The sequence below is a fragment of the Manis javanica genome, chromosome 4 (genome assembly GCF_040802235.1).
Source record: "Manis javanica isolate MJ-LG chromosome 4, MJ_LKY, whole genome shotgun sequence".
NCBI classification, from domain to species: domain Eukaryota; kingdom Metazoa; phylum Chordata; class Mammalia; order Pholidota; family Manidae; genus Manis; species Manis javanica.
The window spans coordinates 104,271,801-104,296,329 of record NC_133159.1 but is presented as its reverse complement, the minus strand read 5'-3'; the positions used below and the strand labels follow the sequence as shown (position 1 = coordinate 104,296,329).

Genomic DNA, 24,529 nt, shown 5'->3' with positions numbered 1-24,529 from the left:
TAGTTTCAGGTGTATATCATAGTGGTTCAGTATTTTTATACATTATGAAGTAATCCCCACAGTAACTCTAGTTACCATCTGTCACCATACAAATTTATTACAATATTACTGACTATATTTCTTATGCTATACATTACAGCCCCATGACTTATGTATCATTCCTTTCAATTGTGAAAAATTTTCTCATTACACATAATATGTTAAAACAGTAACAGCTAACTCCACAGAGAGCATTCCAGACCGCCAAGGGAGAGTAGCTCAACTGAGGATCCAGTTTCCAGCAGATACCTGTGGGGAGTGGGGCTAGCTCAGGATGTGTTACAACAAATATAATAGCCTTCTTATGTGGCTGGGCCTAAATAACGTTGCCGTAAGAGCCCAAGAAAGGAGGAATCAGAGCCATCCACTTCCACACATGCCCAGATGCAGGGCAGCTATGTACATGTTGGAGAGAGAATGCTTTTCTTTGACTTGCCCATGCTCTGAGTGAGACCTTTAGCCCAGTTTGAGAAGCTGACTGAGCCTCAATAAGCAGGGGTGGGGCTTTGGGAGGCAGGAATCTCAGGCCTCTATAAAGCCCAACTGGACACTGTTGGGCATTCTCCCAAGGGCTGTGAACTGTTGCTTTTCTGCTTGATCCCCCGGAAATGCAGCGGCTGTTGACTCCAGTGAAGCGGGTCTTGCAAGTGAAGAGAGTGATACAAGAAGCTTCCTTCTCAACTGCTTGCCTTCTCCCAGCAGCCCACCAAAGGTAAGTCACATTGTTTATGGCTGTACAGGTCACTCTGAGAAGAACCATGGAACTGGTACAAGAAAGGCAGAGGGCCTGCCATAAAGAAAGCTCACTAGAATTCTAGTTGAAAGTTGACAAGACTTGTGCACAACCTTAGATAAACAAGTTACCTCATCTCTAAACAGACAGCCCCTCTTAGCTACAGAGTTCCAGAATCCCAAACCTTTGACACCTGCTGTTTGTAAATGACAACATCTTTCATTCCACCAGCTGCATGAAGCAGTGGAAATAGCATTCCCAGGGCCAGGCGATGTCCTCTCCACCTTTACCCACGGCCCCTGCCAAGACCCTCAGGATCCTGTGCCAACTGTAGTCTTAGTAAAACCAGTTGCTTCAAATCACTGCAGTAATATTTGAAATGGACTGAGGATAAGAAGCATGTCTGTCTGCCTTCTGATTTCATGAGTGAGGGAGATGAGATGTAAAGATAAGTGTGTATGTGTGTGGGAGGCAGTGCATGGATATGCAAGATGCTTGTGGAGAGAGGCACACATGCACTTCTTTTCTTTGTGGACAATCCCCCAGTGGGGCTTAAGTACCTGTGGTCTCTTGGGGTTGATGGTGACACAGCTACAGTTAGCACCTTGGATCCTTATATCATCCACTTTGCTTTAGGGACTAGCTCTTCCTTTCCTCCCATTTCTACACCACATTTCATCAATACTTAGAGAAATGACTTTGGCTTCCCTTGCCTGGTATCCCAGGAACCTGGTGGAGTGCATGCCCGGGGTAGGAGGTGAGGCTTCCCCCTTTCCTCATGACTCTCCACCATTGTCCACACTCTGCCCCATCCTCTGCATACAGGTCAAATTACTCAGATCAAAATTTAACCTGGTTTTGTATTTCTGAGGAAAGAATTGACATGGGCTTGCCTGTTTCAATAAACAACAGTTGGCTGCCCACCAAGAGACAAACCTGTCCTCACCAATCTGCCCTCCTTCTGACATCCTTGGTTCAAACATTTGGAATTATCATTCATATTTCCCTTTTTAGTGTATTCACAGCTAATCCCATATTCCATGGCCTGAACAAGTACTAAGAATCTTCATTGTGGATCTCTTTTTCTCTGTCTATCCCCTTTTATCCAACTTGCATCAACTCGAAGTCTAAACAAAGAACTGCCCCCATCTTAGCATGTGCTTCACTGCCTTTAAAATTCGGAAGAATCATGCCTCTACTTTGTGCTCCCCACCTGCTTTCCTTTGTGTTGTCTCCCTACTCCCATCACACTCTCTGCTCACCCCCCACCCTGCCACTGTGGCCACAGTTCCGTAAACTCCCCTCCAATTCTTCATCAGTAGAAAGAAGCTACACTCATCCATCAAGGTTAATCTCAAATGTAGCCTCTTCCATGAAGTCTTTCCTGAGTCTCCATCCACAGGAAATCTCCCCAGGAGTCCCTTCCTAGCACAGTGCCTGATCAACCACACCTAATTTTGAAACACAAGTGAAGGAGGTGAGATGAAGTAAACAAATAAAAGCTTGATGTGTGTTCTTGAACCAACTGACACTATAACAAAACCTATTTTAAATTCACAGAAGTGATTATTTTGGGAGAGAGTATAAGATTACAAGGAGTCTGATGTCTCTTAACACCAGTGGTCTGATGTTTCTGGAAGCCTCTACATGTTAACTTCTCTTCAAGTTTTGGAATCCATTTCCAGAAATAGCCCCCTACCAAGACAGTTAAAAAAATTACCAGGTGACTGATTCTCAGAACTTCTTCTTGCAACCTTAGACTTTAACTGAGAAGAGAGAGAGTGAGTGAGATCAGAGAAGACAGAGTGAGAATGAAGCTGAGGGAAAAGCTGGCCAAGGCCCAGAGCCAAGCCCTGGCTAACCATTAGCTCCTAGGTACTAGGGAGCTCCTCTACAAATATTTAAGTACAGAGTCCAGTTACTTGGGGGACACCAAATACAGGGCGATCACCAGACTCCAAGCTTCTCTTGTCAGACATGGGTGGACATTTATCACTTTGCCTCACTATCTTGTGATTGTATGATGTGCTTTTGCCTCACAGTAGTCCTTCAAAGTGAGCTTCCTGATGGAAGAACTGTGGTTATCTTCAGGATGATTGACAGACAGTTTGAGCTACAGTTCTACTGGTACAGAGCCAAATTTATAGCTTGTGGAACCAGCCTGTCACCCTTTCATGGTCAAGAATTCTGTAACTAGATACAAGTCAAAGGAACCTGGTTGTACTCATGAGTATAGCACACATATTGGACTGGTACCCAAGATCATGAAAGGACAGAATATTTCTAACACATGATAACTATGGAGTTGCTCTGAACATACCACTTCACCAGTGTGTGCCTTGATTTCACCACTGAAATATACTTAAGTAACCAGATTTCAGGTACTTTCACACGGGAGCAGATGGGAGGTGAACTTGGTGAGCTCTGCATTGTAGCTGGAAGGAGAAATTGTGTATTTTCACTAGGGGTATTAGGAGTCAGGGTTGAAGAGAATGGGGTGGGTACAGGAAAGGAACAAATTATCTCATCCCTCTTCTACTGAACCTTTCCCCATTTTCTCTCTGCTCAATTTAGAATTGCTCTCTCTGCCCTTTATGTTCTCACACCTTTGCTTGTTCCACTATGTATTTAGCAGTAAAAATGTCTGTCTCCTCCATTAGACTAGGCACTCTTTGTGGGCACAAAGGATGTCTTATTCATTACTATGCATCAGGAACCCAGCACTGTAGCTGTGCTCAATAAAAATTGAGAGGTCCAATCAGAGAAAACGGAGAGGACAGAATCAAGCAGAAAACTTCCTTTAAAAATAGAAGAACAGTAGGTATTTATAGGTGTAGAAAAAAGAAAGAAGGGATAATGAGGATACCTTAAAAATGAGTGGAAAATTTAAAAATTATGTCCAATGTGGTTTAATATATGTAGTAGTAAACTATAACAATAGTAGCTTAAAGGTATGGAGAAGATAAATGAAGTCAAACTACAGTAAGCTTTTTGTGCTATTCAGAAAGTAGTAGAAATATTAATTTAAGTTAAATTACTGTAAGTCACTTATGCACATTGTAATCTCAGGTCATTACTAAACAAAAAAGAAGAGATAAATCAAGTCATAAGTGCTTGCTTAATACAAAAGTACAGGAAAGGAGATATAAAGAAATAAAGGACGTGAAATAAATAGAAATAGTGAGATGGTATATGTAATCCTAACTATGTCAGTAATTATAATAACTATAATTGAACTAATTACTCCAATTAAAACACCAATATAATAAGACTTGTTACAAATTTTTTAATGACCTAATTTTATGCAGTTTAGAAGAGATGCATGTTAAATATAAGGATTCAAAGAGGTTAAAAGTATGTATATAAGGAAAAAAAAGATATACCATGTAAAAAATAATAAAAAAACTATAAAAGCTTTATTAACATCAGAAAAGGTAGAGTTTATGGCTAGAACATCACAAACATAAATAGGGACATTATAAGGATACTAGGTTTAATTCAACAAAGAGATATAACAATCTTACATTTGTATCCATCTGATAACATAGTTTCAAAATATATAATAAATGAAAGAAATGATTGCTGCATTGTCTTTTGAGGAAACTGTGTAGAAACTAATAAAATTAGTGGAATTTTTATTGTTATCTTCACTACAGGTTTTCTACAGTCCCTGCTGTCCCTTTGGCCAAAACAGATACTTGGCCAAAGGATGTGGGCATTCTTGCCCTGGAGGTCTATTTCCCAGCCCAATATGTGGACCAATCAGACCTGGAGAAGTATGACAATGTGGAAGCAGGGAGGTACACAGTGGGCTTGGGCCAAACACAGATGGGCTTCTGCTCAGTCCGGGAAGACATCAACTCCCTGTGCCTGACGGTGGTGCAGCAGCTGATGGAGCGCACACAGCTCCCGTGGGACTCTGTGGGCCGGCTGGAGGTGGGCACTGAGACCATCATTGACAAGTCCAAGGCTGTCAAAACAGTGCTCATGGAGCTTTTCCAGGATTCAGGCAACACTGACATTGAGGGCATAGATACCACCAATGCCTGCTATGGAGGCACTGCCTCCCTCTTCAATGCTGCCAACTGGGTGGAGTCCAGCTCCTGGGATGGTATGTGCTCCATGAAGCCTTATAGAAGAAGAGATTGGGCTTGGAGGCTGAATCCTCGGTTTTGCATCTCTATTCACCAGATGTTTTTATGGAGAGGGAAGCCCAACTTCCAACAACCACAGTGATAATAACTACTTAGACTTGTACAGCTTTATGCAGTTAATTAGGTAGTGTATTCATACAGCCATTCATTTAGTCCTTACAACAGCCTAGGAAGTGGGTATTTCACCTGATTTATAGATGAGAATATGGAGTATCTGGTATCTTACACATAATGTGTGGTATGGGTGAGACACCAAACCAAACCCAAAATATTTCCAACTTCATCATTCCTGCTTCTCTTAAGCTATTCCTAAGTCTCTGAGGGTCTGGTGATGATAAAAGGTTTAAACAAGTGTGTGTGTTAAGGAAAAAACACCCTGGTAGAAATAGACCCAAAGAATCACAGGATACACTATTATACAGAATATTTTTACTCTTTCTCCCTGGTCTGGCTCCTGGGAAATTGCTTTTTGCTTAACATATTAACATTACCCTGTATCTTACTTATATCTTCCTTCCTTCAATGCTATATTGGAGGAAGAACCCCTATTGTGATAGCAAGAAAATGTCCAAGGGAAAGAGTACAAGTTGAGAGTTAGAAACTTAGCTTCGTCAATAATTGTTGACAAGTCCCATAACCTCTTTGAGCCTCAGAATTCTTATTTGCCTTGCACGGCTGGTAAAAGGATTGAATAAGATATTCAGGGGGTGGGAAAAAACAGTACCTAGGTAGTCAAGGCTCTGTATTTATGAGGTTGGAAATGAGAATTTAAAATCTTAGAAACCATAATGAACATTAATTATAAAATGAATTATTAAGTCTTACTGTTGGCAGAGACTTTAGAGATGATCTAATCCAATATTTTTTATTTTAAAAATGGGCCAAAAATTGTTTAACAGTTAACTCTGTTCACACAGCAAGCAAGTGCAATGTCATACACCCATACACAGTGTTTTTTCAACTGCTCTGCATAGGTTCACCATCAATGGTTCCATTGATTTGGGATGTTCTAGTCTTCACATGATCAAATCTGTTCTTACAGGGCTTCTCCTGCCTGGCATGTATATTACTTTTCCAGCAACCCCTACTACCATCACCATTAGTATGTCTAACTAAGCATTTAGTTGGAGATTAGAAATGAAGGGTAAGGGTACTCACCAGCCTTTAACCAAAAATCAAAGCCTGTATTTGGGAGTAACACCAGCTTCAAGCACGTCATTTCAAATGAGTAGATTCTGCTCAGTGGCTAGGTATTCCACAGGAAAGGGCTGCAAATGTATCTTTGGCATGCTGTCTTGGTGGGGAAAATATTTAAAAATAAACTATTGATATGTAAATTATTAGTTTGTATTAAAACAAAGAACATATGTAAGCTTGAACCTAATGGCAACCACCAAGAGTAGACAAGACCAATGCAGATGAAACTCCTGGCCAACCATCTACCTGGGGACCCTCAGATAGGTGGTTCTGGAACTCATCAGGAAGTTCTGAACTACTCCAGGAAGTTGTGCATGGTGTAAGACAGGTGCAGGGTGTGAGGGAAGGAAAGAGATATTGGCTCAGATTGCCTGGGAGAACTCATTTTTTCTTGTCTTTTTAAAATGAAATAATTGAAACTCATAGTTTTAAAAAAAAAACAAATAGAAAAGGGTTTAATGTGAAGAAAAAGTTCCCTTTTGTACCACATTACCACTTCTGAGAATTTAACATTAACAGTTTCTATGTTTTCTTCTAGGATTTTTCTATAATCTGCAAGCATACACATAACTATTCTGTTTTAGTTTTAACATTATACATATTATTCTTCATTTCTGTGATGTCTTACAGGCCATTCCCTATCAATATAGATAAGGCCCACCTCATCTTGTATTTTACTTTTTTTTACAAAAGCTGTTTTAATGATGTGGGAAATGTTTTTTTTTAATTGGAATAAAGTTAACATACAAAATTAATCGGTTTCAGATGTACAATATAATGACTTCATAAATATATATATATTACTATATGCTTGCCATGGTGAGTTAGCTCCCCCAATTACCATGCCAAGATATTACAATATTATTGGTTATATTTTATATGTTATACTTCTAGTCTTATGACTCACTTATTGTACAATTTGCAATTTGTACCTTTTTATTCCCTTCACCTATTTCACCCATCTCTCCACCACCCCTGTTTTGGAAACCAACAAATTGTTGTCCATATTTATGGATGTCTTTCTTTTTTTGTTTGTTTTGTTTTTTATATTCCACATATCAGTGAGATCATATGGTATTTGTCTTTCTCTTCCAGGCTTATTTCAGTGAGCATAATACCCTCTAGGTCCATCCATGTTGTTGCAAATGGCAAGATTTCTTTCTTTTTTATGTCTGAATAATATTCCATTGTATATATGTACCATGTCTTCTTTATCTGTTCATCTATCAATGGACACTGGTTGCTTCCATGTCTTGGCTATAGTAAATAATGCAGCAATAAACATAGGAGGGCATTTATCCTTTCAAATCAGTGGTTTTGCTTTCTTTGGGTAAATTCTCAGTGGAATTGCTAGGTCATATGGTATTTCTATTTTTAATTTTTTTGAGGAGCCACCATACTGCTTTCCAGAGTGGCTGCACCAATTTGCATTCCCACCAATAGTGTAGGAGGGTTTCCTTTTCTCCACATCCTCCCCAAAACTTGTTATTTCCTGTCTTTTGGATACTAGGCTTTCTGACTGGTGTGAGGTGATGTCTCACTGTAGTTTTTATTTGTATCTCCCTGATGATTAGTGAGGTGGGACATCTTTTCGAGTGTGTGTTAGCTAGCTGTATATTTCTTTAGAAATATGTCTGCTTAGGTCCTCTGCCCATTTTTTAATTGGATTGTTTGTTTTTTGGTGTTGAGTTGAGTGAGTTTTTTATATATTGTAGCTATTAGCCCCTTTATCAGATATAGCATTTACAAATACATTCTCCCATATGGTAGGTTGCCTTTTTGTTTTGTTGAGGGTTTCCTTTACTGTGCAGAAGATTTTTTAGCTTGATGCAGTCCCACTTGTTTATTTTTGCTTTCATTTCCCTTGCCTGGAGAGATGTATCCAGAAAGGAATTTCTCATGCTGATGTTCATGAGATTCTTGCCTATGTTTTCTTCTAAGAGTTTTATGCTTTCATGTCTTACATTTAAGTATTTAATCCATTTTGAGTTTACTTTTGTGTATGGTGTAAGACAGCCATCTAGTTTCATTCCCTTACATGTAGCTGCCCAGTTTTACCAACACTATTTATTGAAGAGATTGTCTTTTCCTTATTGCATGTTCTTGCTTTCTTTTGCATATATTAATTGACTATATATGGATGGATTTATTTCTTGGCTCTCTATTCAGATCTATTGATCTATATGACCATTCTTGTGCCAGCACCATACCACTTTAATCATTGTAGCTTTGTAGTAGAGCTTGAAATTAGGGAGTGTGATATCTCCAGCTTTGTTCTTCTACTTAAGATTGCTTTGGGTTTTTTTTGTGGTTCCATATAAATTTTAGTGTTATTTGCTCTTGCTCATTTAGAAAAAGACATTGGTATTTTGATGGGGGTTGCACTGAATCTGTAAATTACTTTGGGCAGGATGGTCATTTTGACAATATTAATTCTTCCTATCCACAAGGGGATAGCTTTCCATTTATTTGTGTCTTGTTCAATTTCTTTCATCAGTGTCTTCTTATAGTTTTCCAAGTACAAGGCTTTCACCTCCTTGGTTAGGTTTATTCCTAGGTATTTTGTTCTTTTTGATGCAATTGTAAGGAGCATTTTTTCTTAATTTCTCTTTCTGTTGGTTCATTCAGTATGTAGGAATGCAACAGATTTCTGTATGTTGATTTTGTATCCTGCAACTTTGCTGAATCAAGTTATTACTTCCAATAGATTTTTGATGGAACCTTAAGGGTTTTCTATATATGCTATCATGTCATCTGTAAACAGTAACAGTTTTACTTCTTCCTCACCAATTTGGATGCCTTTGATCTCCTTTTCTTGTCTGATTGTCATGGCTAGGGCTTCCAGTACTATGTTGAGTAAAACTGGTGAGAATGGGCATCCTTGTCTTACTTCTGATCTTAGAGGAAAAGCTTTCAGCTTTTCGCCTTTGAATATGATGTTGACTGTGGATTTGTCATATATAGCCTTTATCATGTTATGTTCCCTCTATACCCACTTTGTTGAAAGTTTTTAACATGAATAGATATTGAATTTTGTTAAGTATTTTTTAGCATCTATTAAGATGATAATATGGTTTTTATTCTTTCTTTTGTTGATGTGGTGTATCATTGATTGATTTGCAAATATTATACCATCCTTGCATCCCTGGAATAAATCCCACTTGTTCATACTGAATGATTCTTTTAATCCATCTTTAAATTTGGTTTGCTAATATTTTGTTGAGGATTTTTATGTCTACCTACATCAGGGATATTGGTCTGTAGTTTTCTTTTTTGCTAGTGTCTTTGTCTGGTTTTGATATTAGAGTAAATTAGCCTCATCGAATTAGTCTGAAAATATTCCCTCCCCTTCTAATTTTTGGAATGCTTTAAGGATAGGTATTAACTGATCCTTAAATATTGGGCAGTATTCTGCTGTGAAGCTATCTGGTCCTGGATTTTGTTCGTTGGGAGTTTTTTGGTTAACAGTTCAATTTCATTACTAGTAATCAGTCTGTTCAGATGTTCTGTTTCTTCCTGGGTCATTGTTGGAAGATTGTATATTTCTAGGTATTTATCCATTTCTTCTAGGTTGTCCAACTCATTATAATTTTTCATAGAATTCTCTAATAATTCTTTGAATCAGTTGTAACTTTTCCTTTTTCACTTCTGATTTTGTTTGTGTCCTCTCTTTTTTTCTTGATAAGTCTGGCTAAGGGTTGTCAATTTTGTTTATTTTTTTAAATAACTAGCTCTTGTTTCATTGATTTATTTCTATTGTTTTCTTAGTCTCTATTGTATTGATTTCCAGTCAGATCTTTAATTTGTCCCTCCTTCTAGTAATTTGGGGCTTTGTTTGTTCTCCTTTTTGTAGTTCCTTTAGTTGTAAAGTTAGACTGTTTTTCTGAGCTTGTTCTCGTTTATTGAGGCAGGCCTGTGTTGTTATGTATTTCCCTCTTAGAACCACTTTTGCTGAATCCCACATATTTTGAACTGCTGTGTTTTTGTTTTCATTTCCATGTATTATTTGATTTCCTCTTTGATCTGTTCCTTGATCCATTGAGTATTCAGAAGTGTATTGTTTAGGCTCCATGTGTTTGTGTTCTTCCAGGGTTTTTTTTTGTAACTGATATCTAGTTTCATACCATTGTGGTCTGAGAAGATACTTGATACAATTTCAGTCTTAAATTTGTTCAGACTCGCTTTGTGTCCTAATAAGTGACCTATTTTGGAGAACATTCCATGTAAACTTGAGTCCATCTGGTCTAATGCCTCTATTTCCTTTTTTATTTTCTGTTTAGAAATAAATGATCTATCCATTAATGTAAGTGGCTTATCAAAGTGGCTTATCTATTATAATTTGGTTTATATATTTAGGTGCTCCTATGTTGCATGCATAGATACTTACTATTGTTATATCCTCTTGTTGGACTGATCCCTTTATCATTATATAATATCCTTCTTTGTCTCTTGTTATGTTCTTTCTTTTGAAGGCTATTTCATCTGATATAAGTATTGCAACTCCAGCTTTTTTTCCATCCTATTTGCATGGTATATCTTTTTCCATCCCTTCAGTTTCAGTCTCTATGTGTCCTTTGTTCTGAAGTGAGTCTCTTGTAGGCAGCAAATAGACAGGTCTTGTTTTTTTATCCATTCAGTCACCCTATGTCTTTTGATTGGAGCCTTTAGGCCATTTACATTTAAAATAATTGTATGCTTATCCATATATATATATGTGTGTGTGTGTATATATATATACACACTTATTTTCATTTTGTTAAATGATTCCTTGTTCTTTTTGTTCTTTGATCCTTTCTTGCCCTCTTCTCTTGTGTTTTATGACTTTCTTTAGTGTAATGGCTGGGTTCACTTCTCTTTCTTTTTTGTGTATCTATTATATGTTTTGGTTTGTGGTTACTATGGGATTCTTATGTGATATGCAATGAATTGTTATAATCTGTCATAAGCTGATGGTCACTTAAGTTTGAATGCATTCAAACAGCACTATATTTCTTACTCCACCTACATGTTTTTAATACAGTATTTAATATCTTCTTTTACATTTTTTCATTAAATGGTTCTCTTAACTAATTTTTAGATGCAAATGCTTTTGCTACATTTGTCTTTTTCACTTTCATACTAGCTTTTACACCTTCAAACTAGCTTTTAAGTAACTGATCTACTACCTGTGCTATATGTTTGCTTTACCAGTAGAAATTTTTCCTTTTCTTAAATTTCTTGCTTCTATTTTGGGTCTTTTCTTTTCTTCTTAAAGAAGTCTCTTTAACATTTCTTGAAAGGCTGGTTTAGTATTGGTGAACTCTTTTAACTTATGTTTATCTGTGAAGTTCTTTATCTCTCCCTCATTCTGAATGATAACCTTGCTGGATGGAATATTCTTGGTTGGAGGTTTTTTGTTTTTTTTTTTCTGTTCAGTGCTTAGAATATATTGTGCCATTCCCTCTGGCCTGTAGAATTTCTGCAGAAAAATCAGCAGATAACCTTATGGGGTTTCTCTTCATGTAATTCATTGCTCTTCTCTTACTGCTTTTAAGATTTTCTCTTTATCTTTGATATTTGACATTTTAATTATGGTTTGCCTTGCTGTGGACCTTTTTGGGTTAATCTTGTTTGACCTCTCTGTGCTTCCTAGATGTGGCAGACTGTTCCCTTCCCTAGGTTAGGGAAGTTTTTCAGCTATTACCTCTTCACATAAATTTTCCATTCCTTCCTCTTTTTCTTCTCATTCTGGGACTCTTATAATGTGGAAGTTAGGATGTTTGATGTTGTCCAGAGCTCTCTTACCCTATTCTTATTTCTTTTGACTCTTTCTTCCTTCTGATGTTCAGCTTGAGTGCTTCCTATTACTCAGTCTTCCAAGTCACTGACCCATTCTTCTGCCTCCTCTAGTCTGCTGTTCATTCCCTCCAGTATATTTTTTATTTCATTTTTGAATTCTTCACCTCTGATTGGTTCTTTTATAGGCTTTCTATCTCTTTTTTGAGGTCCATCTTGTTTTCTCAAGTCCAGTGAGTATCTTTATCTTTACATCCATTGCTTTAAACTCTTTATCAGGTACATTGGTTAACTTTGTTTCATTTAGTTTTTATTCAGTTTTTTTTTCTTATTCTGTTGTTTGGAGTGTATTCCTCTGCCTCCTTATTTTGTATGACTTTCGGTACTTGGTTCTATGAATTAGCTGAAAGGGCTCACTCTTGAAGTCCTGAAAGATTGGCCTTGTGTGGGAGAGTCCCTGTGTAAACTGCATGTTCCTCATGGTTTTGCCAAGCTGGAGGGACAGTAAGTGTGAGATTGGCTTTTCCTGGTGCTGAAGCTCCCAGGGCATGGTCCCAGGGGTGTGGCCTTAGGGGCCTTTTGGAGAACATCCTGGGTGGACACTGTGGGTTCTGCACTGGCAGGGGGAGGGTGCTGGGCCAGCAGTGGGTTGGGGGTACACTGCAGTTAATTCCTGGACTGGTACCAGCTAAGTTCCCTGTGCTTCCTTACCTGCACACCTTTGCATTATCTGGGCCATTCAGGACCACTCTGGAGAATTTCTGCATTGGGTGCCTGCTGGGTCCTGCTGTCATCGTAGAATCAGGCACTGTTCATGTCTCTCCCCTCCTCCTCTGTCCATCCCTGCATGCTCCATGCTGTGTCACACTCACCAGCTTGCTGGTGGTCAGGGGTTAGCCCCCCACATGCATACCTCTGCAGTGCTCTGGGGAGCTGCCTTGACAGCACTAGTCCACAGATTTGTGCATCCAGCCTGATGGGGGCTGGGTCAGTGGTTAAAGCAGGCAGCAGTAGGAGGCTACTGGATCTCCTGTAGGTGTGTCTGGATATGGGTGGGTGCCAGAGGGCTGCCTAGACCAAGTCTGAGGTTTGTGTGTATGCACAGATCCTGCTCTCTGCCACACTAATATGTGCAGAAGGAGGCAAACAATGGTGCTGGCTGGCTTGTTTGATCCCAGATTGTTTCCAGGGGTTTCCTTGCCAAGCAGTGGATGTTTAGTTCTGAAACTCTGGTCCGTTCATGTATGGTCTAGTTGCACTTTACACTGCCAGGCTCTTTTCCTGTGCCTTGGGGCAGTGAGTCTGCCCCTGCACCCGGCTCTCTCAGAAATACCACCCCCCACCCCCTGCCGGTAGAGATGTGGTTCCCAAAGTTATTATGTCTCTGCCTTCCCTGCTGTTTGGGGGATTTTTTGGGTGATCTTTTGTCCTTAGTTGTATAAAAGGTGCTCACTTCGGTCTCCAATATTCTTCAGGGTGAAAAGCTCTGTGTGTAAGTGTAGATTCAGTGTATGCAAGGTGGATTCGGGCTCTCTCTACTCTGTTATCTTTTCAGAGCCCCCCTCCACCACATCTTTTAAAAGTCTTTAAAAAACATCTATTGATGGATATGTCAAACTTTATTTAATTGTCCTACACTGATAGTTAGATTGTTGTATTTTTTTTTTGAAATTATAAAAGATATTTTAAGAACATTGTTTAATAGTTTTGCATGCTGTGATAATGTGTTGTAAGAATAGATTCCTAGGAATGGAATTGCAGGATGTACTCCTAAAATAGTGCTGGGGTAAATGTTGGAAGCTTCCTCACAGGTTAGGTAGAATACTAAAATTACTACCATGTCTCTCCCGCAGATTCAAGTTTTATGGGTGGCAGTACTAACAGATTAAAGTGGAACAAATAGGAGTGAAGACAACAATCATTTATTGAATACTAGTCTGACTGTTAGAGGTAGTTATTATGGATCATCTACATTAAATGTGGTTTCTCAACATAAGCTCTTTTCACAATGAAAGTAGTACCAAGTCATTCAAAGCACATGGTTTAGGATCCAGTCAGACTGGGTTTGAATATCACATTCCATATTCACTATTTGACAAATTATTTAATCTCTCTGGAAGGGAGTGCTTTCCTCTATAAAAGTGGGTATTACCTACCTCATTGTATTGTTTTACAGATTGAGGATAACTAGTGTTTAGCCATTATTTTAAATGTTAGTTTCTCTTCCTGTCCCTTTACTTTCTATGATTTGGAAGGAATTTCAGGATGATGGAATGCTATATATGAGGTGATTGGTACAAATCTACATTATCTCCAAAAGGGCCAATTAATAAAATTCTTTATTGAATTCAGAAACAGAATTCTGTATGAATGAGCCTTTTACAGAAAGGGCAACAGGACAGTGCATTTGACTTTGCATTCAAATGTGCCATGATGAGTTTCACTAGAGCATCAGCTTCATGGGACAGGAATTTTCATGTTTGTTCACTGGTCTATGCCCAATACCTAAAACTATGCCTGGCAATGCAAAAAAAAAAAACAAAAACAAAAACTATGCACTTAGTTTTCTAGAGATTTGGTAGAGATAATAATTATTTCTTTCTCTCATTACAGGTCGCTATGCGATGGTGGTCTGTGGAGACATTGCAGTCTATGCTAGTGGTAATGCTCGGCCCACAGGTGGGGCTGGAGCTGTGGCCATGCTGGTTGGGCCCAAGGCCCCTCTGGCCCTCGAGAGAGGTTTGTAGTAACTGTGGATACATGGTACCAAAAGACCTGTGAATGGCATAGCCAAATGCATGGCTCCTAATCCCAAGTTGGCAAACCCAAGGACTGAAGTATGGATTTGGGGATATTGCTTACCATCCAAAGGCTGGCCTAGGGAGCAGAGGGAAGGGAGGGATCAGTGAGGCATTCTCTTTGGCACCATCATACATTGGGATAATGATGCGGCGATTGCTGCTGGTGAGGACCCTTATGGAGCTAAGCTGGCAGTTGAAGATGAAAGATAATTGTGTATAAAGTGAAAGGCTTTGCTTTGAAACTTTTGGCTTTGATTCCAGATTCTGTTAAACCCATATGGATGTGGAAAGGGAAATATAGATCTTATTTATATAAAAGCAATAATCTATTTAACTCTTCTTGAATACATGAGGGATGTTGAGTGGGCTCAGGCTTGGGCATGAGACAAGTAAAGACCAGGAGTCTGCTTATACATGGTTCTCCCATCCTCTCTACTCATTGTGGACTGCAGTGCACAGTCCCTGAATCCCTCTGTGTGCCTTTCCAGGGCTCAGGGGAACCCACATGGAGAATGTATACGACTTCTACAAACCAGATGTGGCTTCAGAGTACCCAATAGTGGACGGGAAGCTCTCCATGCAGTGCTACTTAAGAGCCTTGGACCGATGTTACACGTTATACCGTGAAAAAATCCAGAAACAGTGGAAACAAGGTATGAGGCTCAGAGAGCAGAAAGTGGGGTCTCCATTTACATGCGGCCAAGAGTTTGTCTTAAAAGAGTCAAGGTCTCTTCTCTACTCTGATTTCAAATGAATTGTTTTATGCCCCCTTCTTCTGACACCCTTCCCTGGGTCTATGCTAAAGTCCACTTGGAATTCCTCCAAATTCAAGTATGAAATTGCCTCTAACTTGAGCTAAGTCAAAGAAAGTAAACAATCCAGGGTCAAAGCTACCAGTATGAAAACAGTGTGTGTAGCCAGCTGGGGAGGTGCTGTGGCGAGTCAGTGTGACCACATGCTACCCGGGCAAGGATTGTTCCTTCAAAGTCAGGGTTGATTTGACTCTTAGTGTAGTTTGCCACCTTTTAACGTCTGGTTGATACTGAAAATCTTAACTATATTTAGGTACATTTAGGTATATATTTGATATAATAAAGTGTTGCCATTATGCCAAAGTAATTTCTCTCTGGATGGTAGTACTATAAATTGATTTTAATTTCACCTTTAGTTTCTGAGTTTTCCTGATAAAAAATATGTACTGCTTTCATAATTGGAAAAGAAACAATCTTATGTTTAAAAATACATAGAAATCTACTTTAGAAAAATAAAAAGTGTTCTTATGTAATTAGCTATGCCTACATGGGTATCAGCAAAAGACAGGTATCAGTGTGGAAATGTTCAAGTGTCAGAGCATGGATGCTTGAGGAGAGGCACAGGGGGCATTTCTTGTCCCTTTTCACTGCGTTGGGTGGGACGCTGGCTGCCACAGCTGCCACCATGCTCATGGACAAGGAGGCAACTTGGAATTCTTCACCTCTGCCCATCCATTACAAAACTCCTAGTGGCTAATTGCTCTCACCTCTAAATTCTCATGGCATTCTAATTTTACTCTTTTTTCTAATAGGGAATTTGGTCACTGCTGCTTTGAATCTCAGTACCAAATTGCAATCTTTCCTAAGGGCAGAGAGAGGAAGGCCCTCCTCTTCAGCATGTGAGAGACATTCCGTAGTGTAGAGTCACAGATGTTGGAACCTAAATACAAAGCCGGCCATTTTCAAACTGGGTGACCTTAGACATACGACTTAGCTTCATATTTTGAAAGTTCTGTTTCCTCCTCTGGAAATAGAGAAAATAATACAACACAAGGTTAATTTGGAGGAATTATCTGTCATACAGGTTAGCAACAGTAGACAGGAAGAAAATATTTGTTTCTTTCCCTTCTTTCTGTAAGTATGGTCTTTATAAGCATTCCCACAGAAAGTTTATTTATAGGTATACTTATATAAGTAAGGTGCTTACTAAAATGCTTATACAGTGAATGAACAAACCTGTGTGTCTCTGCTGTGGGTAGGAGCTAGTTTTCCAGGAGGCTTAGGGTCCCTCGGCAGTTAGACCTTGGAGAGTGGTTGTAAAGGCTCATCTGTCATGCCGCATCCTTGGTTTCACACTTTCTCTTCCAGCTGGCATCCATCGGCCTTTCACTCTGGATGATTTACAGTTTATGATCTTTCACACTCCCTTCTGCAAGATGGCCCAGAAATCCCTGGCTCGCCTGATGTTCAATGACTTCTTGTCGGTCAGCAGTGACACACAGACCAGCCTCTATAAGGGACTAGAGGCCTTCAGGTCAGACTTCTTCATGGGGAACCTTTAGGCCCATGAAAGGTGTGAGAAGAGGAGGTTTCTTCACACCTTGAGCCTGGACCACGAGCCATTCCTGTGGGGAAAAAAGGACAGTCCTCCAACACAACAGAAACAATACCAAGTCCCTACGTGGATTATCGGATAATAATAAGACCACATAGGACCCTCCCCTTTTATCTTGAAGGCACAGAGTTTGCCTGAATATCTAGATCAAGTGACTAAGAAATGATTAAGAGAGTAAGAAAAAGGGGAAAGAGGTGTGGCGAAATTATTTAGCCAATACACATTTCATGAACAGCAGCATGTGACAGGCATCACACTAAACTCTAGCAATACAGAAATGAACATGGCTGTGTGATCTTGCCCACAGGATCTTGCAGTCTGTATGGAAAGAAATGCCAGAGGCAGATAATCACAGCACAGGATGGCAGCACAGGGAATGTCATCCTTCTCACTTGCCATTAGCTTAATTATTGCCTTGCTTGTTGCTTCAGTTCTCCCCAGCAATGAAATGGAGATAGTCCAGCTAGCCTCTTCACATGTCAAAAAAGCAGGAAGAATGCCATTTATTGCTGCATTACTCCAAGACATTTAAAAAAGAAGAATCTTCAATACAAAGAGTTCACACTTGGAAGGGAATCCTTCCTTTTCTTCTTGGTACCTATTCACGTTTTCTGCCAACATCTGCCCATATTCCTAATGATAGTAACTCAGCCGCTAACTAAAACTTCAAAATTAGCATAAACATTGCATGTAAGACTTGCCCCATGAGGAAAAAATTCTAACATATACCAAGAACAATGGCTTAATATGTTTAATATGTGAAAGTCTCATCAATAATAAGATAAGCACCATAGTAGAAACTTGAGCAAAGGATATGGACAAGAAGTTTCCTCAAAGAAGAAATGCACATAATCATATTTTTAAATATGTATGCCCATTAGTAACAAATTTAAACAAGTTACCATTTTTTTTACATAGTCTTTTTAAAATTCAAGTACCCAAGATTGATGAGGCCATGGAAACAGGCAATAGTAGATGTGTAAACTGATACAAGGATTTGGGGGAGTAAGAGGAAAAGATGAAGCAAAGGTCTCAAAGATGTGACTACCTTTTGGCTGAGCAATACTGCATGTTTAAAAATCATGTAGCTGTTCACTGCAGCATTTTAACTGGTCAGGATGGGAATGGGGAGATTGGTTAAAGTAAGGTATATCCTGTCATGGCCCATACTGCAGCCTTTAAAAATAACATTATAGAGGATGAATGGTAAGACTATCAGTGACATTTTTTCTTTGCACTTTTCTGTATTTTCAAATATTCTACAATAGAAAACATGTGTCCCAAAGTCCTCTGTCCAGAAGCTGTTGCTTGTCCCCTTGCTGCCTTCTGCCCCTCCTGTGGCCTCTCACCTGGCCTGTTTCTCTGGCTGCCTCCCAGGGGGCTAAGGCCGGAAGACACCTACACCAACAAGGACGTGGATAAAGCACTTCAAAAGGTCTCTCTGGACACGTTCAACAAGAAAACCAAGGCCTCCCTTTACCTCTCCACACACAACGGGAATATGTATACCTCATCCCTGTACGGGTGCTTGGCCTCACTTCTGTCCCAGTGAGTACTGTGTCTGTCCCCACCCCAGACCCCCGACCCCATGGTCTGAGGACTCAACCAAGTTTTTAAAGAAGGAAGGAAGGAAGGAAGGAAGGAAGGAAGGAAGGAAGGAAGGAAGAAAGGAAGGAAGGAAGGAAGGAAGGGGGAGCAGGAGGGAAGAAAATGAAAGAAACTTGTTTCAAAGCTGTATGTATAGGCAGATTTATTATCAGTATTAAACAATGGTCTCCAAAGTGAAGTGCATGTATGACATCAGGGTATTTGCAAGAGCTACTTGAATGCACAAGAAAACAGAACTTTTATACATATTTTATCTCATCGATTTAACATCTCTATACTTAGAAAGTATGATGTTTAAGAGAGTCTAGTTTCACAGCCTACAACCTAGGTTCAAATCTCTTTACCACTTATTAGCCTTGACCTTGGAAAAACACTTAGTTTCTTTGTGCCTCACTTTCCTCATCTAAAATATGCACAACAATTCCTGCCTAATGGGTTTTGATGAGTTTTTAATGTCTGAAGCAACTAAAACAGTAATGTTCAGCAGGTGCTCAAATGTTAGTTGTTATTTCTATTGATATTCCTTGTGGGTTTTATGAGGAAATACTTGTACTATAGTACATGCATATAACATAAGATATACATTATACACACACACACATATATAAACTTGATCAAATTATTACTGATAAGGGAATGATAAAAAATTACAACTGCTGAAGCATTAGCAGTCAACACTGAAGCCGTGAAGGTGAGTCAAGTGGTCTGACCTTCACCTGGAGATGCCTTCAGGGTTCACTGAATTAATCTTGTCCTGATGGGTGGGAAGAAGTTCCTCTTATACCCCCAAATTCTGTTTGTTTGCTGTGCCTTCTGTATCTTGGATTTTTAGCTTCTTTCCTGTTGGCAATTTTTTGTCCTCCTAGGCCAATCAATCCCTAGGATCTTCCAAAAGTCCCTCTTTGTGTAGAGTGCCCGAAACCCATTTCTACTTGCAAGAGGTTGACTTGATTGGGCTGATGTGTTAACGGTTTATTTGAAGAGCAGAGTATAATGCCCATGTGTTTATTGGGTTTTGATTTCTTGCCCTGCAGGCACTCTGCCCAGGACTTGGCTGGCTCCAGGGTGGGTGCATTCTCTTACGGCTCGGGCTTGGCAGCAAGTTTTTTTTCATTTCGAGTGTCCCAGGATGCTTCTCCAGGTGAGTCCTGTCTTTCTGTCAGGAACTTCTGACAAGACTCATCTCATAAAAGAGACCATATTCTGCCTCACCACTCCTCTGAGACTCCCATTTTGACAGAATTATATTGTGATTAAGAGCAAAGGAAATTCCTGAAAGGGTATAACCAATGGAGTAAGTTTATCTAATTTATGTATTTGAAGCAGTTTCCTGACTACTACGCAGAGAAAAGATGGAAGAGAAACAAAGGTGGATATGGGGAAACCAGGCAGGTTGTTACAGCAAAGAGTCCAGGAAAGAGGTAACGGTGGTTTGGTTGCCACCAGTACAGAGACAGGGATGGGCTGGAGATATCCGGTAAACACTGATTCTTTTATGACAGATGCCATCACAGATGCGCACCTACGAACTGTGCGATATGCTTTGGCAAAGGAGTGTGTCTGCCTCTATGTTTTCCTAACGTTAGTTTGTTGTCCTTAGAGTATCATTTCTGGACATCCTAAGCCACACACAGAGTGCTTTCCTCCAGGGCTCTGGCTCCTGCAGGACCTGCTCTCTGTTGCACCCTTGACTTGGAGCAGTGATAATGACAGTGAGGCGGGCTTAACAACCTTTCTTTTGCTCCGCAGGCTCCCCCCTGGAGAGGCTGGTGTCCAGCATGTCGGATCTGCCGAGACGCCTGGCCTCCCGGAAGTGTGTTTCTCCTGAGGAGTTCACAGAAATCATGGGCCAAAGAGAAGAATTCTACCACAAGGGTAAGAAAAGGAGCAGAAGGGAGGAGAAGAGGGCAGCCTTCCTCAGACTCCATGCCAGCAGCTGAGAGCCAGGAATCTATCAGAAGTCCAGACTCCAGCGGGCCAGAGGGAAGGTGTCTACGGGACATGACTGTGAGATCTGTGTGGTCCAAATGGGCCAGAGCTGGCGGGGGGTGGGGGGGAGCGGAAGGAAGAGTTGAGAAGAGGCAGGAGGCAGCATGTGGCTTCCCAGTGTAGACTGTAGCCAACCACCTCAAATGAGGTACTGGAAAATGGAGTCCCCTGGAGTCAGATGTCTTTGGAAAAGTTATCTATGCAACTGTTGAAAGAACCTAGACTTTGGAGGTAGATATCCAAATCTAAACTGACCTATGAAGCAAAATGTAGCGTACCTGGTTTGCAGTGTGGTGTGAAAAGGAGACAGAACATATTTCCATAAAACCTAGACCTTGTAGTTATTGATCTTATCTGGAACAGGAAATGTTAGAGCAAGCAAGAAAAGCAATTGAAGTAAAAACAGGATCTCCAAGATGAACATTAATGGACAAAGCACTGAAATACTGCAATGAATCAGAGCCAGAGAACTTGGCGTAGGAAGGAATATCTGGTAGGAAACAGGAAGTTCAAGCTAGGAATCATTGGCAAAAGGACATGATAAAGACTTCAGTGGAGGAAAGGCATGCTTAGTGTAGGAAAATGTCATACTCCTCTAATAAAATTTTAATACCTAAGCCATATGTACTGGATCTGGTTTTTCTGCTGGTCTAGTGCTCCATGGGACGTGGAGATGACCTTGTAGCCCCTTGCAGCACAGCCAGGAGAGCTTCACTGGGAAGCTATAGCGTCGCTATTAGTATTTTCTCTTCCCCAGACCCACATAGCTTTTGGTGAGTCTTGCCTCTTCTTGTTCCACAGTGAATTTCTCACCACCTGGAGACACAAACAACCTTTTTCCAGGTACTTGGTACCTGGAGCGAGTGGATGAGTTATATCGCCGCAAGTATGCCCGGCATCCAATCTAAAGGTGGGCAGGGCTGGTGGTAGGAAGTTTTCCTTTGGGTGACAGATGCAGTTCCCATAGTGTGAGCAGCCCAGAGAGCACCTGCAGCTCCCGAAAAGATCAGATGTGGGGAGCCTGAGCTTGAAGACCGAAGAAACTCTTGGGGTTCTTTCCCTGGAAAGGCAAAGGCTTGGGGGGAGTGTGTTCTCAAATCGTGAGTGTGAATAAAAGTCACTTTCTTTACCTGATCCGCTCAGGATAGGAAGCCCCCCTAGAAGCTTGATGAAAACAGTTAGCACCCACAAGGGAAGCAGGATGTGAGCCTGAACCTACGGAACTCATTCCTGCAGAGGTATCGTGTCAGTGACACAGGTGACAGCTTGAGAGAAGGCACACACTGGGATGTGGGGACAGACTCCTAAGGAAACAGGGTGTGGAGGTCCTGTTGAGCCAGAAGCCTGGGCTGGAGGGAACCTTGGGCTAAGGGGCCGTATAGCGGTCTTGATGTCACCAGTTCATTCTGGGGAGAAGCAGTGAGCTCTGGGAAATAAATAGGGACAAGAGGAAGGAGGGAGAGAAGAGTTTACTGGAAGAGGATTGGGGCCAGAGGAGAAATGGGAGAAATATTTATGTACTTTAAAAGGATAATCAAGTATTCATATATGGAGTCTCGTATTTCATGGACACAGATAATCTGCCTTCAGTTTATCTTCCAAGTTGGTAATATAAGCAGAATGGAAGAGTGAGAAGCAATTCTTTTTACAACCTTTAAATCTTAATAAATTCAGTCCCCATACCCAAATAAGTCCTCCATATTTTTCTGTTTGTTGATGGTTTCCTTCCTTTGGTGGATGAAGAGGGGAGGACAGAAAAGCTTGGCGAGGGCTTGGCGGAGCGGGGCACCAGGTGTAGCACGTCCACGATCAGGGAGACACCCAGACAAAGCAGGAGACGACAGCATGAGCAGTGCCTTCGCTTTACTCCTGCCCACGGCCCCTGCTCCCAGCCACCCGCCTCCTTTGCCAGGCTGCCCAGAGCTGCCGCAGCGATACTAGGTGCCCAGCGAGGCAGGCACGGGGTTTGCCAAGCTGCCCCTGCAGGGTGCGGCTGAGAGTGGTAAGCTCCGTAAGCAGGTTCACCAGACTGACACTGCCAGGAGTCACTTGTTTGCTTGTGTGTTGGAAAAATGGTCTTAAGGACAAGTCAGAAGGCTACTAAATATGTCAAGCCATTTCAGTCATCAGAAGCAGAGAGAAAGAGAGGCAGGGGAGGGAGAAAGTTGGGGGGAAAGAGGAGAGAGAGAGAAAGGGAGGAACTTGGGATTTTCACAGGAGTCACAGAACCTGGCTCCCTCGCTCCCACGGCTCGCTTTGCATGGTGCTTCTCACACTGACCCTGTGAGGAGGGCAGCTGGGTTGTTCCCTGCTGGTGACTCCTGTGAGCAATGAACTTACATTGAGATTTTAGCTGAAATGCAGATTTTTATCTCACTCTATGGGGTTCTGTCTCTGCCTGTCCGGCCTGCCAGCCTGCTCTCCTATCAGGCAGAGCACGTCATGGGGACCCTGCCCGCCTCCTGGCTGCGGCTCCCATGGCATTGGGCACAGGCTGCACAGGTGTCCAGGCTTGGAGCTGGGCAGGCAGTGGAGCACCCCGGACTTCAGGATGCACTTAAGAGAGCCCCTCAGCACAGCTTTGCCTCAAGCAATAAGCCGGTCCCAGGGATGGAAGATGTTCAGGATGAGACCCACAACTGAATGTCCTTCTTTTGTTTCTTTAAATTCTACAGATCCGCAGAGTGGTTCCTGCGAAAAGTACTCTAGCAGAGCTGCCCACCAATCATATTAAAAACAAAACGAAAAAAAAAGTGCCCTTAGCAAGTAAATAGATGGGATTGGAAACAGCAACCCCACTGGCAATGGCCTTGTAGAGCGAGGCACCTTCTCAAGTGGGTCCTCGGTGCCCTTCCCTGCTGCAGTCCCCGCCATGGGATTGCGAAACAGGCGGCGGAGGGGAGGCCTGGCTGTCAGTCACCTCCAGCTACGTGAAAAGATCCAGATGACAGGCCTATCATTTCTTATATCTTGTTATTATTATTTTTATTAAATTTCTGTGCTGGTACAGGCATACTTTGGAAACACCACAGGCTTGGTTCCAAACCACTACAATAGAGCAAATATCACAATGAAGTGAGTCAAATGAATTTTTGGTTTCCCAGTGCATATGAAAGTTATGTTCACACTATACTGTAGTCTAGTAAGCGTATGGCATAGCATTATGTCTTAAAAAATAAAAAAAGTATGTACCTTAATTTAAAAGTACTTTATTGCCAAAAAATGGTAACGATCATCTGAGCTTTGAATGAGTTGTAATCACTGATCGCAGGTCATCATAACAAATATAATAATAATAATGAAAAAGGTTGAAATATCATGAGAATTACCAGAATGTTACAGAGACACAAAGTGAGCAGATGTTATTGGAAAAAGGAGCAAACCAAACGGACTTGCTTGGCTTGGGGTTTCCACAAACCTTCAGTTTGTAAAAACACAGTATCTGTGAAGCACAATAAAGTGAAGACCAATAAAATGCAAACAGATAAAAGAAAATACCTGCATATTTGTTTTGTAAGGGTTTCTGTGAATTTCTAAGTTCTATACCTGGTACTAAGCTATAAGCACAATTAAAAAGACAGAGGAGGAACTGACTCTTGGTTTTCTTGGAAAGGAGAACACAAGAAATGCACCAGGTGCCACACAGAGAAGACTATGAGCCCTCCTGGCCTGCTCCTTGTCCTCCCACCACCCCCAGGCAGTAAAATTACTGGGCACTCACTTCACTGCCTCTCTCTCCCCTTCCAATTTCATTCTCTGAGAAGTACAGGGAAACAAAGGCAATGAAACCAGCTTCCCGCCCTGGTCTGAAGACCCCCTACTGTCCATACTGATGAGAGCCAGCAGGAGGCAGAAACTGAGATGTC

At 40.9% G+C, this 24,529-nt stretch overlaps 1 protein-coding gene across 1 annotated transcript; it reads left to right on the top strand.

Moving 5' to 3' along the window:
• The first annotated feature begins 577 nt into the window (after positions 1-577).
• HMGCS2 (3-hydroxy-3-methylglutaryl-CoA synthase 2) lies at positions 578-23,416 on the top strand. The gene is made up of 10 exons (XM_037021323.2): positions 578-751; positions 4,429-4,883; positions 14,512-14,637; positions 15,188-15,352; positions 16,820-16,985; positions 18,444-18,614; positions 19,709-19,815; positions 20,424-20,549; positions 21,465-21,573; positions 23,339-23,416. The coding sequence occupies exons 1-9, from the start codon at positions 648-650 to the stop codon at positions 21,569-21,571; spliced, it is 1,527 nt and encodes a 508-aa protein (XP_036877218.2). The 5' UTR covers positions 578-647; the 3' UTR covers positions 21,572-21,573; positions 23,339-23,416.
• The last annotated feature ends 1,113 nt before the right edge of the window (positions 23,417-24,529 follow it).

Coding starts and splice junctions, on each gene's coding strand:
- HMGCS2 (XM_037021323.2), top strand. CDS start 648: ATGCAGCGGCTGTTGACTCCAGTGAAGCGGGTCTTGCAAGTGAAGAGA. Junction 14,638..15,187: donor CCCTCTGGCCCTCGAGAGAG/GTTTGTAGTAAC, acceptor GTGCCTTTCCAG/GGCTCAGGGGAACCCACATG. Junction 19,816..20,423: donor GTCCCAGGATGCTTCTCCAG/GTGAGTCCTGTC, acceptor TTTGCTCCGCAG/GCTCCCCCCTGGAGAGGCTG.